Source organism: Manis pentadactyla, chromosome 16 (assembly GCF_030020395.1).
Source record: "Manis pentadactyla isolate mManPen7 chromosome 16, mManPen7.hap1, whole genome shotgun sequence".
Taxonomy (NCBI): domain Eukaryota; kingdom Metazoa; phylum Chordata; class Mammalia; order Pholidota; family Manidae; genus Manis; species Manis pentadactyla.
In genome coordinates, this window is record NC_080034.1 from 33,444,617 (window position 1) to 33,463,984 (window position 19,368).

At 48.2% G+C, this 19,368-nt stretch overlaps 1 protein-coding gene across 2 annotated transcripts in view; it reads left to right on the forward strand.

Moving 5' to 3' along the window:
- Positions 1-19,368, forward strand: part of KIF6 (kinesin family member 6) — a 349,101-nt gene that overhangs the window by 247,579 nt on the left and 82,154 nt on the right. For both annotated transcript variants that reach the window (XM_036907154.2, XM_036907155.2), the window contains exon 14: positions 11,705-11,813. In XM_036907154.2, the coding sequence (XP_036763049.2) occupies positions 11,705-11,813 (109 nt within the window). The remainder of the gene's footprint in view (positions 1-11,704; positions 11,814-19,368) is intronic.

Below are 19,368 nucleotides of genomic sequence, written 5' to 3' on the forward strand. Positions count from 1 at the left end.
GTAGTAAATTAATGCTAAGTCTCAGTAGCCTACCATAACAAAGTTTATTTCTTGTTCACACTGCATGAACAGTGTGGGTCACAAGTGTGGGAGCCCTGTTCCACGACACCCAGGGACCCAGGCTGACGTAGACTGTACGTCTAGGGACACCAGAGAGAAAAGACCTGGGAGGACTGCGCAGTGGCTCTCAGTGCTCTAGCCGGGAGGGAGGACGCACCACTGCCTCTCCCAGCCCACTGGCCAGAACCGGCCGCCCATGGCTTCCTAACTGCAGGGGACCTGGAAAATGGATGGGGCGTGTGACGTAGTTGGTGACTTTACTGCTCTACCATTTGCTGAGACGTCAGCTGAAATGAAAACCAGAGTGACCACTGGTTTTGGCAATGCTGAGATCCCTGGGGATGTTGACAACGTCAGCGGAGTAGAGGGACTGAAACTCCATTGGATTGGTTTGAGGAGTCAGCGGGAGGGGAGGGAATAGAGACAGTGAATATAGACAACTCTGATGAGTATTTTCTTTGCACAGGGGCCAGAGAAATAGATAACTGGAAGGTTAATGGGATGAAGAGGGGTATGAAGACAGTACTTTGTTTCCTTCCCTTAGTATCTAAATCTTTGTAATTCTCCTACTCTGCCACCCCACTGAAAATAGATGCTCTTGTCTCCTGTTTCACCAAAGAAATCAAGGCCAGTGAACATGAATGTTTTAACCTTCCATTTTATACCTATAAATTCAAATATATCTATATCTAACTATAACCAATTCGACATGGATTTTAAAATATGGTTTTTTGCTGATGAAAATCTGAGGAAGAGGAGGAAATTGCTCAGGCAAGAGAAAAGGAGATAAGAGAAGAGCAGGAGAGGCTTTGGGAACCACAGCCCATGTAGAGCAGTTGGCTTTTGATAATCTTGTGGATGCTTGTCCCCTTGTAACCAGAAAGCCCGCACTGTGGGCGAATCTACCAGTAGACAGGGTGCTGCGAAGATGAGGTAGCCCTGTTATGCTGCATTTATTTTCTCTGTGACTGTGAAATGAGCCCGGCTGGTGTGGTCAGGAAGCAGAGAGCACAGGAGCAGTGAAGCCAGCCTGGCAGTTCAAGCCATTCTCTCTATCTACATTACCTACCCATAATTTACAACTGCCTTCAGAACTCTTCTGTGCTAAAGTAGTTCTTGCACTCTGAACAGCTTGTTGTGGGTAGGTTTTAGATGACTCATCATTACTTATGATGATAATAATAACTCATTTTTACACTTTCACTTTTTACAGTGTATTCCATATTTATTAATTCATTCTGTCAGAGACTTTTAAATAATGATTCATAGCTGCCATATTCTCTTTTCTTTATTTTCATTGTAAAACTGCATTAGAAATATATGTACAGTTTAAGAAATAATGCTTTTAAGAAAAACAAGTTAACTAGAGACACCTCATCCTTGCTCATGCACTCAGTTGACAGACTTTGTTTGGAGTGTCTGCTATGTTTCAGGCGCTAGGCTTGGATCTGGAGCTACAAATACATAAGGCAAAGTCATATGGCTTTTGGAGCTCATGGCCTAAGGGGTAGGGGAGGCAGGCAGGTTCAGTAGTCATGGAAATACATCATTGCAAAGGTATTCAGTAGTTTTAAAATGGAGATATGCACGAAGTGCTACCTCCTCCTGTTAACCCTTCACAATAACATTAAGAGACAAGAATTCTTATTAGCTTCCTTTTCACAGATGAAGAACCAGAGACTTAGAGCAATTTACATGGCACACCCTACCTAGGTCCTATGGCTAGTGAGTGAGACCAGCCCTCAGACCCATGTCTGCCCACTCTAAATCCTATTTCCTTCCCCAGCCACTGGACAAGAATAACAGAAGAGTCTCCTGGTGTGACATTCTCAGGCAGGCATTCTTCAGTCCTCTGAAGGAAGAATTGCCTGACAAGCTGTGGAAAACTCCAGGGACCCTCTGCCTGGGAAGGCCTTGGGGGTGCAGGGAACTAGCTAAGAGGGTGATGTCTGGACCTAGAGGTCACTTGGGACCAAATTCCCCCAACAGCCAGCCAAAGGAATCCCCAGGGTCCCTCCAGTCCGTCTCTGTACCAGGCCCTGCACACAGCGGGCGCCTCCCCACCTGTGGCCCTGGCCTTTCTGCTCCCCATGTGGGGAACACCACTGTCCTTCAGCTCCTACTCCTCGGTTTCTCCAGAACCTGCGTCAGGAGCCATGTTCCTTGAAGTCCCTCTGCGATCTGATCCTGCTCCTCCTTTTGCCCCCTCACGATTCCGCCATCCGCACATATTACTATCCGTGCATCATCTGTGCGTGACCTTCGGATTCCTAGTGTAAGCTTCTCCCTTCCCGTTACTCCGGTGCTTTAGGTCAGAAGGTCAAGGGCAATTTCTTTGATTTATTTGTAACTTGTCATAGAAGAACCTTGTCAATACAGTACTCAGTACTTGCTGACAGATGGTCTATTTCACCAACTGACTCACTGCCTGAGTTAATAAACAGATGTTTATTTAAACAATGAAATTATTTCCAGAGAAAAATCAGTCAGGATACAGGAAAGTCAAAGGAAAAATGATGGTCTGCTGCATCCTTTTCACCTCATTCTCACAACTATTGCTCATGTGCGGGTGGGAAGTTTTTCTCTGCCAAAAACCACACTCTGAAACCCTGGGCCCTGCCGCTTCTCTTCTCTGCAGTGTGTCCCTGCTTCAGCCCAACAGAACCATTTTAAGTACATAAACTCTTTCATTGTGAAGACCCTTCAGAGCTCAAGCCCCATGTAGGTTAGGGAAAGAGAGTACGTAACTGGCAGACCTGACACAGTTGGCTAATGAAGTCCTTATGGCAGAGAGTCAGGGCCAGCTCTCCCCTCACCTGTGATCCCCTCCCAGCCCCTGGATTTCCAGGTGAAGCAGTGTCTCCACTGTCTGGCACCTTCCCTGTCTCCCCGTCACACAGCTCCCCAGCAATCCTGAGCTGCTGTATGCGTTCCTGGTTTCCAGTCCACATCCCAGTTCTCAACCCTCCCCAAACTGCCTTTTTCCTCTTTACCGTCTCTGACCTCCTGACCCCACAGGTCTGACTTCAGCAGTTTGCTAGTAATTATGAGATCATTTCTACTTGGCAAATGATTTTCACTTCCAATGCAGTAATAAAAAGAAGGGTTTAGGAGTCAGACAAACCGGAGATCAAGTTATGGCTTTGCTGTTTTACTAACTGTTGTCTTGGGGTCACTTTGAACCTCCTTCAACGTCCATTACCTTACCTATAGAATGGACCCAGTAGTACCTAGTTGACAGGTCACTATGTGTATTAAAGGTGACAACATGTATAATCCACATACAAAGTTCTCAATAAGCATCAGCTCCCCACAACCACCAATTGAGTTGTGACGATTGATTCAATACTTGTGAAATATGAAACAGTGCCTGTTAAATAGAAGGCACACGAAACATAATTTTCCCTTTCCTTTTTTCTTTTTTCTTTTCCCCAGGGAATAAACCCTAGCATATCCAAACTCCATTTTGCCTTATCTTAGTTCCACGTCAGGGAAAGAGAATTTATTTATATTCACCTGCATTTCAGGGAGGGGGCATTTTTGCCACTAAGACTAGAATGCAATTCTTCAATTGTCTCCTAAAAATGTATGGAAATAAACTTGAGGCCAGAGTGGAATTCATCCCTAATGTGGGCATAGATAGAAAACTTGCCTCCTTGTTCAGACCACAAAACCTGAGCCCTGCTTCCAGCCCTGCCCCCGAAGCACAGGCTGGTAGGAGAGCTGAACTCATCGCGGCAGATGCCAGTCAGCAGAACCCTGTTAGACATGGCCTTTGGAAGTAGTCAGGACATTTCAAACTCAGGAAATCCTGGGCTTTTCAGATTCTACAGAACTTGGAGCCTCTTTCTAAGCTAGAGAGGAATGCTGCCTTTCTGTTCAGTGGGCCTCTCAGTCAATTGCCCCTTATCCCACAAAGGGCCAAAACACACGTCCTTCCACCCAAATTCTCAGGGTTAGTCTACATATTAGGCATGGATTTAGACACCAAGGTTTTTCTAGGGCTGCCACATCTATGGCCTGAAATCAGTGGGAAAGACTCCATGGATCCAGTTTAGCCTGGCAGCAGGAGCCACAGCAGGCTGTCTTATTTAATGGAAACGCATTGCTGGGCTCCAGATTCCTGAATTAACTCCAAAACACAGAAACGCCAACACGACCCAGGCTGCTCTCCAAGCACCGTGCTTGCATCTGTCCATGGGCTTCTCTAAACAGCCACATGGGCACTTTGTCCTGAGTAAGAACACTCACAAAATACAAACCCCGGAGACTCCGAGTTAGGGAGGTGAAGGTTTCCTGCAGACGAGGTTTGGGACCATTGTTTAAAGGTTTTATGTTACTGCTGGAAATGGGCAACTACCTTCAAGCAGCTGCCATTCTTCAGGAGCTCCAAGCCTGTCCACATGGTTGGCACACCGGCCCTTCTTCACCTGCACAGGCTGATGTCCAGGACACAGCTGCAGCAGGAGGGTGAATCAGACACAGTTACCACAACAGAAGGGGAACACAGCCGCCTTCAAAACTTCCCCCTAATCCCACCCAGTCCTTCTGGTCTGTGCCGCAGGGCCTGTGAGGGTTGCTGGTGGGATGTGTGATTTCTGGCACCGGGAGTCAGAGACCCATTTGATTTATTTAGACGTGGCACCGCCATTGGGTGGGTCTCCTAAAGTTTCTGTGGCTTTCCACTTTAGATTTTCCCTTCACTCCACTCCCTAGAACCCCTGCCAAGCCTGCCATGCTTCAGCCTGGTCCAAGCCAGCACTAAGAATCTACTAATTAAAGGTTCTCCTTTGATAGCTTTCATGTGGCAATTTAGGAAACACCAAGGCAAGTCCTAATCTGAGGATTTTAGCCTAGGTGGAATCATTTGGTTTGAACATAGGCCTTTAACCCCCAAGCCTTAGGCACCAACACATTCCCGAAGTTGTCGATCAAAAGCAGGAAGTAGGTTGGGCAAGTGTCCTTGGTCACCCCAGAAGATCTACTCTTTGGTCTTCACATCTGCAGCCACTTTGGCCGCGGCTAAGTGGTTTCATCTTACCCTCATCCTTGGATTCCAGACCCTGTGCCCGCCCAGCAACCCCTTAAATTGTAGCTGAGCCTCTCCTGGCCTTAAAGTAAAAGGGCCACCACACAGCTCTGCTTCCTGTGGTGACCTCCATCACCCTGGCAATGGAGACACATGGGCAGAGGGCTCCCTGGCATCTACTCCAGACTGGCCACTCTATGATCCAGGCACCCTCGAGCACGATACTGCTCCCTGGAGAAAATCAGCTGCATGTCAACTCCTAAGTTGATGGAACTGGGCAGCTGTTTTTCCCTGTAAGCACAGGGATGATGGAAGTAACAGCAGTTGTCACTTAATTGGGGAGTAACCTGGGAGCCATCTATTAGAGGAAGAGCTTCTACACCAGGGATGAGTAACTGGGAGAGGCTGCCTGAAGAACCATGCTGACAGGCAGTGCTGTCACGCAATTCTCCAGCAAAGGACGCCGGTTAGCAGTGTCTTCAGTGAGTGTGAGGAAGGAAATTGGGAACATGGTAGCTACATACGTGCCATCTCTGTCTTTCATGTAACTTCTAAATCCTCCCTCCTAACTGACAGCATCCTACCCACGGTGGGAGGAGGAAGGTAAAGACAATATCTCACATGTCCCTTCTGATCTTTCTGGGCGATGGTCCATTTCTCTGACCCTTCAGCACCTCCCCAGCTCATGAATTTATTCAGCCCAGCATCAGTGAACTCTTTGCTGTCCGTGTGAGAAGCTGCTAACTGTCCTTCACCCCAGAGTTTCCAGCTATAGCCATCACTTCCTCTCTATGGCCCCTGGGACATCCTTGTCCCAGATACCATTCCCAGGAGTACTGGGCCACTGCCCTGTCCTTCCTCCACACAGCCCTCTTGACCTTTGTGTGTCATGCTGCCTTGGTAGATTAACCCTTCCTCTCATCGGAATTCCTTTCTCCTCTCCCTCCCATTGGTCCATTCAGTCTAACTTCTCCACACACCAAAGAATGACATTGTTTTCTAATGATTTATGTGAGGATACTTTGTACATTCCACCTAAGTCAATGTTTACTGAAGTTGCAGTGCCTAGAGAACCTTCTACCAGATACCACATGGAAACACACTCTGTCCCAGCCTGTTGCCTCACCTGACTGCCTGCGCTTCCATGTTCTACACAGTGTCGGTGTCGGTCATCTCACTATGTCAAGGCCATTCTCTTTCCTTTGGTTTTGCAAGCTTCTGCCACCAAGCCACAGTGTAATTACCCGCGCACACCAGCCTCCCCCCCCACTGCCCCGGATGCCCCCAGCCCAGCTCGGCGCCTTCTCAAGCCTTTAACTCCAAACGGTGTATTCCCACACCCCCTCGCCCCTTAGCTCTCACCCCATCTCTCACTTTTCCTCATTCCCTCTTGATGTCTTTTCTGCCCTTCCTCCTTCAGTCAGAGGAACTGAGGCACCACGTGAATAACCGTCCTTCCCAAGGAAAACACATTTTTGGCTCTGACCAGGAAATCATTTTTCAGCGTGAATAACACAACTCTCCACCATTTCACTTTTGTCCATTTTTAAGCATAAGCAGCAGTAGGTTGTTTGGGAGCAGCCAGGAAAATGAGCCCTGGCCCACATGTCCCAGACTGAAGGAAATCAGCCCACAGGCCCAAAGGCAGTAGCATAAACTCTCCACTTCCCGTGTTGTCCCTTTCCATTTGGTTTCCATGGGACCCTTGGAAGGCAGGGGGCAGGGCCAGCTCCCAAAAGTACTGATGTGTATTCTTTAGTAAAATAAGGAACCAAATTTCAGGATAGCAAAAAAGAGAGCATTAAGAAGTGGGTGAGGAACCAGTGCCTAAGAACTATGGGTGCCTAACATTTCCAAAAACCCAACTCCAAGGCTGATTCTGAGAGTCCTGTGTCGATGGCCATTTCTACCTAAGTGCTCTTCCGTAGGTGTCCAGGCCCAGAAGAGGTTGCACCTTTAGGACTTGGGAATGTTTCCTTTCCACCCATCTCACCACCTGGAATTACAGTGTTGTGTTTTGGGGACTGAGACAGAGAAACTCTTCTCCTTTAGGGTCCTTTGGGGGACTTTTTGTTTTTTGTTTTTTGTTTTGTTTTGTTTGAAATTTCAAACAAATACTGCCCTGTGATATTTTATTTGCTCTCCTTTACGTTTTAAAAACTCCTTGACTCAGCAAGCCAAGCAGGCTTCTCTGAGTCATCCATATTTTCTGGGATTCAACACCGGGACCTCTGATTGAAATTCACTGAAAGGAAACAACTGAGAGCTAGAAATGTGCACTGACAAGTCAGAAATCCTGATCCTACACCTGATGAGCAGCTGAGTCAACAACTGAGCAAAGTTGGAAAAAAGGCACAATTTATCTCTTTTGCCATCCTGCCTTCCCTTTCAAGTTCAGATTTCCCTGAGTCTGTCACTAGCCTGAGACACCATCTTATGTCTCATCTTTGCAAGACCTATTAGCTGACTGTCAACAAATCATGTCTTTCTTAACTACCCATTGTGATGCCTTCAAGAATATTTACATTTTTGTAAAAGCTTCTTGGAGTTGCAACTCATTCCTCATGGTGGACTGTGAAGCACGGTGACATGTAGTGGTGAGAAGATAGTGTTGAGTTTCTAAAATCACACCATGCCGAGGATGAACCTGTCTAGCATGGTGGTGGAGGGAGGGAGGGCAATGGATGCACTTCCCTCATTGTGTCACAGTACACTATACCACAAGGAAATCGTTAAGCATCTAAAACATTCATTTATTCATTCATTCATTCATTCAAAAAACATCTGATTGAATTCCTCTTATGTCCCAGGTTCTATCCAGTTGCAAGAAATAGCGCAGCAAGCAAAGCTGACAAAAATCCTTGGCCTCATTGGCACTTACAAATTCTAGAATAATAGAACATATGAATATGTGAAGTAAACTATGCAAGTAGTAAGCAAAATTCATGGTTCTATTTTTTTTTCTATGATACTGTAAAAAAACTCCAAGTTTTGGACAAGATAGGCACTAATATGAGTACAATCTCATGGGTAAGTATACTACTGTCAGGCTGTTTGGAGGCCCACCACCTGCCCCTCTATCAGGCATACCTTTCTGGAAAAACTGATCTAAGAGCAGGAACTGACTTCCTGTAAAAGCTGGGCAATTTTTACCCCTTAAACCATTTCTTTAACTGAGCCTCAGGTTCCTCATCTGAAATTTGCCTCGTCAAATTTGAGATGACATTTGCCTAGGGATCATGGAGAACTTTAGTTGAAATAATAGGTAAGAAAGCACTTGGTACAGTGATTAACACAGAACATGGAAGAAATTCATTTTAGTCACCCCGAAGGTCATTCCAGTCGGGTGGCAGAACCGTGCGAGCTGCCCTTGCGATCCGCACTCCCCCTCCGCCCTCTCCACCTGGGCTCTTCTCCCACTTCTCTTCCACCCGGCAAAAGCTGCTTCGTCCTTCAGGATCTTCCCCACTCCCACTGACAGAGCTGACCCTTCCTCCTTTCCTCTTTGCCAGCACTGGACGCAAGCCTCCCTTACAGCGGGCAGCGGCTTCCCGTGTAGTTATTCACTTTGCTTGCTCCCTTACTAGACTTCAAACTCATTAAGGGCAAGAATCAAAGCTTTCGTCTTCTAGTTCAAGTTTATATCTCTGTCACATGCCTAGCACAGTACCTAAGATAAATAAATACTTTTTGAGAGAAAAAGAAAAGATGATATTTCCTTAGCAAGGTTAGCTTTCAGTCTCTCTTGTGTTGCATTGCTCTTGCTCTTCCTAATGCGCGTGTTGTGTGCTGAGGGGCAGGGGCTTGCCGTATGAGAAAGCTGTTCTCTACATCCTGAGGGGGAAAAGGACATGAGGCATCTCTTCAGTAAATGAGAAAGTGTTCGTGAACTTGTCGGCGGCCTCACATTGGAGGAGTGCAAACTGATATATTAATTAGTACAATTCAAAAGGAGCTGGATGTGGGCTCTAAACAAGCAGGATGGGGATGGGCGAGGGTAGGACCAGGAAGGAACTGAACAGTGTGGTCACGCACTACAGCTGCCTCTGGGAGCTTGTCCATATGCCTTTTCTGTGGACCCTCAGCCTCACCCTCCATATGCCAGCCATGGAGTCTCAGTAGGCTTCCAAGTCCTTTCTTGGCCTCTTTGCCTTCAGACTGTGGTCATCATCAGCCACCTCACCTTGGCCTCCCCCAAGCAGACATTTCAGATGTTAGCTGCCAGTTTTATACCCATCCCAGTGATGTCCATTCACCTCAACCTCATCAAAGAACTCTAATTCCAGAATTCTTTCTCCACTGTTGCAGGAAGAAAACTGATAGCATGTTCCTGATGATGATAAGCTCCTAGTACTACAGTGCCTTTTAAATTAAATACTTCCAGCGCAACTTTCCCATATTGTGTACTTTACTGAATTCTAAGTCTTTGAAAAGTAGTGATTCATATATAATATGGTGCTGTCCCCAGATTTTTCAGCAAGACCTTCAAGAGTCTCTGCAAAATGATCCCAAAGTACCTTCCTAGGCTCATCTCCTCTGTGCACCCCATGCCCTTTCTGCTGCCATTGGCCAGGCCCCCTCCACACCTCAGGGAAGACCCAGTAGGGTTTTCAGCTGGTTGCTGCAACAGTACCATGGGCACTGAAAAACCTGAACACAGCCTGTCCACATAGCTATCAATGCAGACTGTCAGTCGTAAAAGAAAGCAGAGCCTGGGAGAGAAAAGGCCATGGCTTCCCCTTCACTGCAGCTTTTTGAACAACTCTCCACCAGCCCCCACTCCCCAACTCCAACCCCTGCCGCTGCTGGTTGCTGGAAGCCTTCACATCACCTCCTCTGTGGGAGGCAGCTTGGGGATCCCATAGGCAGGCTCCCACGTGGTCTGTGTGCAGCTTCTCTCTGCCACAGACACCTGGTCACTCTGCCTTCTGTCACTCCTTTATTATGCCTTGCAAGGCATACACTGTTAGAACTGTGCAGGCCATGGGCAGGGGAGAGGGGTGGGGTGAGTCCTTGTTCCTCGTGGGCTCTGCGGGATGAAAAGCGCCCCCTGGCTAATGTCACTTGCGTATCAGGGCTCCTCTTTCTGAGTCTCACACAAACACGCTCCCAGGCCCACCCACTTCTGGAGTGTGCAGGGCAGATGTGGAGACAGAGCTGGGACGTGCCCATTTGCTTCTGATTGGAAAAGGGTGGAGTGTCTTTGTGTGCCTCACCATTCAGACATTCTTCATGGTGCTATTTTTATCAACAGTGATCATTAAATTGGTGTCAGATGGGCTGGTCTAATTCCTCACCCCCGAGGCTGGGTGATGGGACTCAGTGGGTTTTTTCCAGGCAAGAGGAGATGCGGTATGCAGCCCATATGAATGCATCTCCAGAACCCTAGGACTCATTTCAAACCCCTCTAGCCCTGGACTGTATTCCCATGGCAATAAGAGCAAGACTCATCATCATTCTTGGTTTATTCCTGACCTGATTGATTTAACAGACATATGTGAACACCTTCTAAATGCCAGACATTGAACAAGACATTAGGGATTCACAAAAAACATAACCCCAACTGCCGGAAACTTGCATTTCTCCAGAAAGTGTTGTCGTGTGAAGTAACAGTGTCCACTGGGCTGCGCAGGTTACAGACGCTTTGCCGAGTCCATGGTGGAGGGAGGATTTATTCTCCCTGGCCTCTGGGGAAGCTTCATGGAAGTGGTAGCACTCAACGAGGCTTTCAAAAATTAGTAGAGTTAACTGGAGGAAAACATGCAAAAAGGGATCAACACTTTAAAAAGAAGCATTAAAAAATAATTCCGTATATTTGTCCAAAGTCCAGCTACACATTCCGCTTTCACCCAGGGGTTCCCAGGCACACACCTGCAATGACCTTCACCCTGGGAGGCTGTGAGGAAGAGGATGCGTGCAAGGGGCTGCCACCTGCCTGAGGGCACTGGCCATTCTGACCCTGGTTTCAGCATTTGACCCCTGAGCAGGGCCCAGTGGTGAGGGCTGTCCTTTAGTGGCACTAGTGACACAAGATGTTGAAGTTGGACCTGAACCGGGACCTCCACCACAGCCTGCTCGCGAGTCTTGCACCTGAGAACCTAACTAACAACTGAGGCCCCTGATTTGCCACAGGACACAAGTCATTATATGGAGACTAAGAACAGAACTTTCTAGATTCTTAATCTTTCAGTGTGGATTATACTCCTTTTAACTAAGTGCCTGTAAATCCAGGGTGAAATTTAGTAGAAAACCAAAATGGGGCATAACAGGAAAACAGGGAGAAATGTGGCACTGAATGATGGCAGAAAGTGCATTTACAGATGTGCTCGGCAGTCCAGGGCTTGGCGCTCTGTTTTTCATTTCCTCTGACCAGACATTCCAAACTCCACCCCCACAAGTCCCATGCATGCGGAGGCACAGCCCGGCAGCGTGCAGAGGGTGTCCCTGGAAGGGCCTCCTCAGGGGGTTGGTGGCCAGCTGGAAAAGCCCGGGGCCACCTGCCTGCCGTGGGCCTCTCGGAGCCAGGGCTGGCTCTATGGGTCTGACTAAAGTGACAGTGAAATTAATGGGATCCTGATGCTTTGACTAAGGCCGTTCGCCTGTGTCTCCAAACAGGGATGAGAGAGGAAATGTCATTAGGACGTCAGGAGGCTTTTGAAATCTTCAGGAGAGACCATGCTGACAGCGTTACCATCGAGGACAACAAGCAGATCCTAAAACAGAGGTAAGGCTGGCTCAGAAGCAGCTGGTCCTCCAAGGCTTAGCCAGGCCAGCCTACAGGAAACACACTACTCGATCCTCCCTAATCTGCCCAACCTTACTTCTAAAAGGAAGGCGTGGTGTGTATCCAGTTTCACACTGGATTACGTCCAGCCTGGTACAATTCTCTTCCATGTGTGTGAACCCCATCACCTGTGGGGGTAAGCCACGTCAGGACAGGGCTGGCACCAGCGGCACTAACTGTGGACAGTGTCACATCTGTACATGAGTTCTCATCAGCCTGTCACTGTATTGGTACTTTTCTATGCCAAAGGTGAGGAGAAAACCGTATAGACCAAACTAAAGTCTCAGGACACTAGGCCCTCCAGCTGCTCTGGGTGGCAGTCAAAGGAATCATGCATATGCACATCTTGTGACCCAGAGGCCATTGGTGGGTCCTCCAGGATGGAAGCAGAGCAGGCAGCATCTGCTGACATGTCATCATGCTGGCTTCTGGACCCTTTAGAAAAAACTTAGAGGCAAATCATTTGTTTCAGCTAAAGTGTGAATTAGACACGTATCCTCAAACTGTAGCAGACAGAAAGACTCCTGAATGTATGGGTCTAGAGTTTGGAAGAGATAGTTCTAGACTGTGAAATCTTATATATCACGTGATTCTGGATCTTAGCACATGGTAAATTTTCAAAAACTACCTGTTGGATTACAATGAGATCCAAGTTTGAGTTTATATGCTCACAACTGCTTCAAGGAAGCATAAGGAGTGGGTGAGCTCTTGGGAGAGCATGTGGAAGGGCGAGGGCCTGGAGGGTACACTCTTAACCAAAAGCTTCAAAAGGAAAGGGAAGGGGGAAGGAAGCCATGAGGGAGACTGGAAAGAAGCAGAGAGAAGTGGAGGAGAGGCAGGAGAAAGGACTGTCCCAGGAGCTGAGAGGGAAGACAGCTCCAAGAAGCGTGCTGTCATTGGCGTCGGAAGCTGCGGAGAAATAAGCAGGGGAGCCAGGAAGTGCACGTGGAATTGACAGCTAAACCACGGGCTGGAGGGAAGGAGCGAGGGAGGGAACGGAGCCAACGCAGAGAGAGAACAGTGTGTTCAAGAGTGTGTGGTAGATGAAAAACATTTTAAAAAAGAAGAAAGGGAGGCAGCCTAAGGAGAAGGGAGGTCTGTGTCTGGATCAGAGAGAACTGGCCAGCACTGTAGGCCGCAGAAGCAAGCCAGTGGCGAGAGAGAAAAACTCGGGAAGACACAGCGAGGCTCCAGGGAGACAGCCAGGAGGGACCCCAGCTCGGGGGCAGGTGAGCCTGGAAGGAGGCCTGAAAGGAAAACAAAGCAAGGGGGGCTGACGTTGATACATTTATAAGTTGGGGGGGAGAAACTTAAAGATGACCTCTATTTTCTCTGTGAAAGCTGAGGTAGAATAAGAGACCTGAGGATGGTGGCAGGGGTTTAATACAGCTGCCCAAGGAAAGAAGGTCAAGCTGGAAAAGAAAAAGGAAAGGCAGGCAGCATGGAGCCCAGTTTAGACCACTAACCAGCAGCTTCACACTCTGGTGGGGGTGTTGGAGGGTGTCTTCCATCATGTTAGGAATCCAGGGAAGGTGACAGGAGCGTAACCAGGAGCCGCTGTCCTGCAGCGCAGTGCAGCCCTGCTTAGTCCAAAGAAATGTATGCACACACCCACGCCCACCACCATCACCCAGCAGTCCCACTTCCAGGCGTATTTCCCGAGAAGTTCTCATGTGGCTTCAGAAGGGGACATAATGTGAGGATGTTTGTGGCAGCTCTGTTTGTGGCTAAGGTGAGTTGGAAATGGTCTTGGTGTCCGTTACTGGGGAAGCAGAGAGCTAAGATACTGGGGAAGCCTTCTATGGAGTCAGGAGCAATGGGTTAATTTGTACATGCCCACAAGGATAGCACTGAGTAAGAACACACAGATTATGTAAATTACAAGTAAATGTACACAAAACAACAAAAATAGTCAAACAAAAGGACATCCTTTATCATACTTTAAATACGAGACTAGTTACCTCTGTTGGGGAGGAGAATGGGAGCAGGATCTGGGGAAAAGAATGAATAAATGAATGAAACAAGAGGTGGGGGAGGAACTAAAGTTATCCAGTGAAAGCTGAGACTCTCTTTCTGGAAAAATGAACGCATGCACATCACATAAATGTTGGCATATGCCTGAGGGATTTCGCAAACCTTCTAATGCTTATCCATGTTGTGGGCCATATATTTTTGGTTCAGTCAGCTGGACGTGTTGGAGCAGGGTACTGTGCCCGTCTGAAGATTAGCATGTCAAGCTGGATAACAGCTGCCTCCTCCAAAAACCACTTCCAAAGAGCCCTCAGCCGTGTCCAGACTTGAGTCTTCATAGTCTTCGGTGCCTCATAACCCTGGGTTCACGTTAAAATGACCTATGAGGCTTGTAAAAGCTCCCAATACCTAGGACTGTCTCCCCACATATTCTGATTTAATTAGGTAGAGCCTGAGCATCCATGTGTTCAGAATCCAACCCATAACCAGGTTGGAAAACCACTAGCTAGACAGTGTCAAGGAACCTTGAGAACCAGAACATCTGAGGTGGGATCCCCAAAACTCTGCAGGTTAAACCAATTACCAAGTAATTCTTTTACACCTCAAGTTTAAGAACCACTGGCTTAGGAAGAACGTAACACTTCATCTTTCGTATTCTGGAATTGGTGTGATTCCTGGTTCTGGCTTGTACCCTTGAGTTTATGTCTGTTTCCAGCTGGGGAGCAGGAGGGCCGGGAGGGTGGCAGAGCTGAAGACATCATAGCCTTTCAAAGCCTTCAAATGCAGAGCTCACTTAGCTCTAGTACAGTAGTGTTCTGATAACCCATGTGATAAATGTGCCCTGGTTTTAAATCTGTCTAAATCTCAAAGGACGGGCTGGTTATACTGGCAGTCCCATCTTCCCTGTGACCACAGAGCAAGGGAATTAATGAAACTCGCACAAAGCTTTCCACTGAAAAGAGGTTTTCCTAGCAGTAATCAGTCTTTTTAAATCAAATGAAAAGTCAGGAGACCAGCCCACATTTTAAAAAATATCTACATCTGTTTAATGTTACTGTAATAACAATCATTAAAGGAATATTTGGTACTGGGAGCTGTACTCTAGGACCTCCCCCTTTCTCAGGATTGGAGCTGTTGTTTGCATTCATGGAGAGTACCCAGTTATTAGGTATTACATGCTCATAACTGCTTAAGGCAAACTAAGAGAAAATGTATATGAAAACAAATAACTTCAACCAGGACTCCTACAGCAGACATCAAAATAAGGCTCCACAAGCCGCCCTTAACTTAAGGAAACAACCTGCAGTGACCCTGATCCCCTGTGCACATTTGCTTCCATTCCTTCTAGTGATCGGGAGCACCAGGTGTTCCATCTGTGAGAGGACTGGCCAGTCCTAGGAATCCAGGCGTGCTTCAGAGGGGTTCTACCCAGGAGGGCATTAAATCACTGTGTCCTGACTCTTCTTCTATGAGACCCCTGAGAAAGGCTTGCCTTTCTAATAGCCCTCAGCAACCAGGGCCCAGTGCCTGCCCTCCCATTTATTCCCTAGTTCTCACATCCAGTAACTCTGCTGCAATGGTTCTAGTGCTAAGACATCATATTAGCAAAGTCCATGAAAGAGAGTCTTAGGATGAATTTCTCCCACACGTGAGCCATAGGCTAGCTGAGCAAGTAGGTTCTAAGCCCAAATATTGGGGCTTTTAGTGGCCCAGGATCCTTTTGATTCCCTCAGCTGCCCCAGAGTGCAGGAGTTGATTAGAGTTACAGGAGAGGACGATGGATGGTACATAAGTCCCCATCACTTAATAGAAGGGCTTTCTGCCCCTTCTTCCCTGTGCTCTTCGCCACCTGCACAGGTAATTGCTGGCATCTCTCAGCTCTGTTTCCCAGTCTGCGGAGAGATGTGCTGCAGGTCTGCGACAACAGAAACAAGATGATGGCATGTTAACAGGATGTTTGCCCTTCATTGAACTAGAGCATGTCAGTCAATTCTTAAGCTGGATTTTTCAGTGGAGGACAATGGCAAAACAAAATCACTGCATTTTTCAGGCACAATTCACCCTTGTAGTATATAATATGGACAGAAGCTGGAAACCCCCTGCTTGGCAAATATCAGTGCCCAGGCACCACACAGCTAACTTCTTTTGTCGCAGATCTTTCTTCGAAATGGAATCCTCCAGTCACAGAATCCCATTAAATAACAAAAGAAGAAATAAACAGGGAGATTAATGGCACTTGGGAACAGAAGCACTGATAATGTGAACTAAACCAAGAAAAGTGCCTCTTCACTTAACTGGATCCTTCAGACAAAGAATAGAACAGGAACCTGAAACCAACAGGAAAGCTGACGATGGCGGAGAGAAATCTCATGACCCCATCTGGAAGCAACAGCCATGACAAACAGAACTTCCTGGTTGCTATCAGACCTCAGTTTTCACCTATATTATTTTCCCCTTTGTTTTTTGTATTTGCACCTTGTCTCCTGAACTAGAATTATGAACTCTGAGAACAGAGATTAGATTAGAATCTTCACTTAAAAACTCCCCACAGTTTTTAGAACAGTGCTGGCCACAGAAGTGGTACTCAAAGACACTTTTTTTTCTTTGCTTGAGAATGACAATTTGAAATTGACTTTGAGAAACCTTAGAAGCCAAGAAAACTGCTTGAGAACTGCTTCCTGGAAGTAGAAGGCAGCGGGCTTCTTGAGAGTGAGCAGGAGCTGCTCAGTGGAAGACAGGAGAAGGCAGTCGCCTTGATGGGAAGCAGGGTGAAGAAGAAAAGGAAGGTTGGTATCAAAAACAAGCATAAGGGAAATGAAAGGTGGATCTCCATCACAGTATAACAGAGGTGGCCAAGGCACCACAGCGGGGACAGGTCTACGGAGAAGGGCAAGGCACAGGCACAGGCCCTGTCCTCCTCTCTGATGGTCACCCTATGACTGGTCAGCATATTAAGGTAATCACCCTAGACAAGAAAACTAGGGAAGGTGTTGTAGGAGTTCCTTGACCTATTTGCCCCACTGGCTTGGAAAAACCATTCCAGCTGACATGACAGGGAATGTGACTGCAGAGGCTCTTGGCATCTGAGTGACTATTGAACACTAGCACACAAGTGTTAAATTAAATTTAACATGGCATTAAATTACTGCACCCTAGGTTGAAGCAGCCACCGCCCATGGCCCCCAGCAAATTGTCTGTGGTTCTAACTGCCCTGGGACAGAGCCAGGCTCCCCCAGTGATGACTTGTATCTCTGCCTGACACACCAAGGGCAGGATGGGGTTCTCCAAGGAGATGGTCTTGGCAGTGGTATGAGATTCTACCTCAATTCCCCCATCCTTGTCATTCCATTGAAGATGAGAAACTGAGCAACTGTCTTGTGTATCCTCATCCATGGACTTGCAAGGACCCCTCTGATTCTTTGTTATCCTGAGAGGATGATACACATCATTATTGTCTGTGGTTGCTGCTTCCAACATGCAATCCCACCTCGCAGTTCATTACACCCACTCAGGATTCCTACACTGCTGGGCAAGATCATGATTCATGATCACAAAGCACACTTGCATGTATGTACGTTCCACATCCATGCAGCCCTGAAAGGCATCTCTTCCTAGTCTTTGAAATGAGGGATCTGAGTTCCTACTGCTAAGAGACAGAATGGGCATTAGAATCCAGGTCTCTAGTTCCTGGTCAGAGCTCCCTGCAGTGCACGCAGTATACACATGTGCTACTGCTTTTACTCAACAGGTGCCTGCTAAGTGCAAGCCCCTGTTCTCAGCAACAGAGATGTAAGAGTGAACTAAACAGACATGGCTGCTGCTCAGTCACTATGCTCACAGAGCTTACAGTATCAAAAGGGAAACAAACAAACACAAGCAATTTGATAGTGTGCTGTCCCCCTGTGATGGCAGAGGTTCAGGGACCTGCGAAACACTCAGGGTGACACCAGTGCAGACCTGCGTGGTCCTGGAGAGCTGTCAGAAAGAGATGGCTCAGCGAAAGTGAGGGGTCAGGTAGAAATTAGCCAGATGAAGAGAGAGGGTCCAGGCAAAGGGAACAGCCCCAAGGTGAGAGAGGGTGACACCTCACAGAACTGGATGCAGTGCAGGAGTGTGAGAGAAGGATCTGGAGACGCCAGCAGGAGCCAGAGCAGGAAGAGTCTAGTTAGCAGGTGAAGGCATTTGGACTTTGTGCTGAGGTCACTGGGGAGCCCTTGGAGAGTTTCAAGCAGGAGAATAACAAGATCAGGTTTGCACTTAAAAAGGCTCACTCAGGCTCTATGGAAAATGGCTGGAACACAGGCAGCATGAGTGCAGAGAGCCTCACTAGCAGTTGTTGAAGTAATCTGAAAGGGATGACAACTTCTTCTCTAAGGCAGGTGGAATCTGATTGAAACTAAGCGGAATGTTATGATAGATGTGGCGGATGTGGTGTGAATGGGCCTCCAGGATTGTGGGGAGCGGCTGACGGAGAGGGGCAGAGGATGGCCTAAGGTCCCGGGCCTGAGCACATGCTGGGTGCTGGCGCCCTGCAGGGAGATGAGGAAATATGGGAGGGAGTGGAGAACTCTCCGGGGGAGGTCAGCCAGTCCTGCTTTGGATACAGTGACTTTTAGTTATCCCAGGGCTTCAGATAGGCAGTTGGATCCATGGACTGGGAAATAAAGCAGGACTGAGATGGCGATTTGGGAGGTAACAGTAGAAGTGGTGAATGGAGGCACTGGTGTGAATGGAAGGCCCGGAGAGCAGAGGTAACAAACGGAGAGTGCTTACGACAAAGCCCTGGCAATTACCAGCACGTGAGGAACAGGCTGCAGATGGAGAGCCCAAAGGGAGGCTGAGAAGGAGCAGCTGGGGAGAGAAGGGGAGGGACCGGCGAGGTGGGTGATGCGACCTGGGAGCCAGGCAGCACTTGCTCCCCCTCCACGGCCAGTGTCGGGCACGGTGCCAGGCGTGCAGGGGCGCTGCTGGGTCGGTGAAGGCTGGGTGTCACGGGAGGCCAGGCCAAGGCAGAGCGGCCACGGCACCGCATCCCTTCTCCCTTCCAAACCCAGGCCTTGCCCCAAGGGGAGATCTTTCTGTGTGGGGGACAGAGAGCTGTCCAGCCCCAGCACTGGAATGGCCCCCAGCTCCGCCGCCCTCCCCAAAATGAGCCACACCGTCACTGACCCAGGAGCCCTCCCCTGGCCTTCCACAAGGCACCGCCTCCCTGATGCAGGGACAACCACCTGGGACTCAGGTCGCTTCCTGAACCACATCATTACTGGGAATATGCCTCTTAGAAGGTCAGGCCGGAGTCAGGAGACTCCCCTCCTGATGAGGAGAACTTAGACTGGGGGCGAGGGAAGGGGTCTCAGTGGGACTGAGGGAGACTTGGGCTGGGAAGCGTGGAGACGCAGGGTGGGCAAGGCAGGCCTGGCAGCAATGGGCACCACCTTCTCCCTCTTCCCTCCCTCAGGGCTGGGCTTCCTGAGTCAAGAGTTTGTCTTGACAACCAAAGATCAGGAACACATGTGGGTGGGGT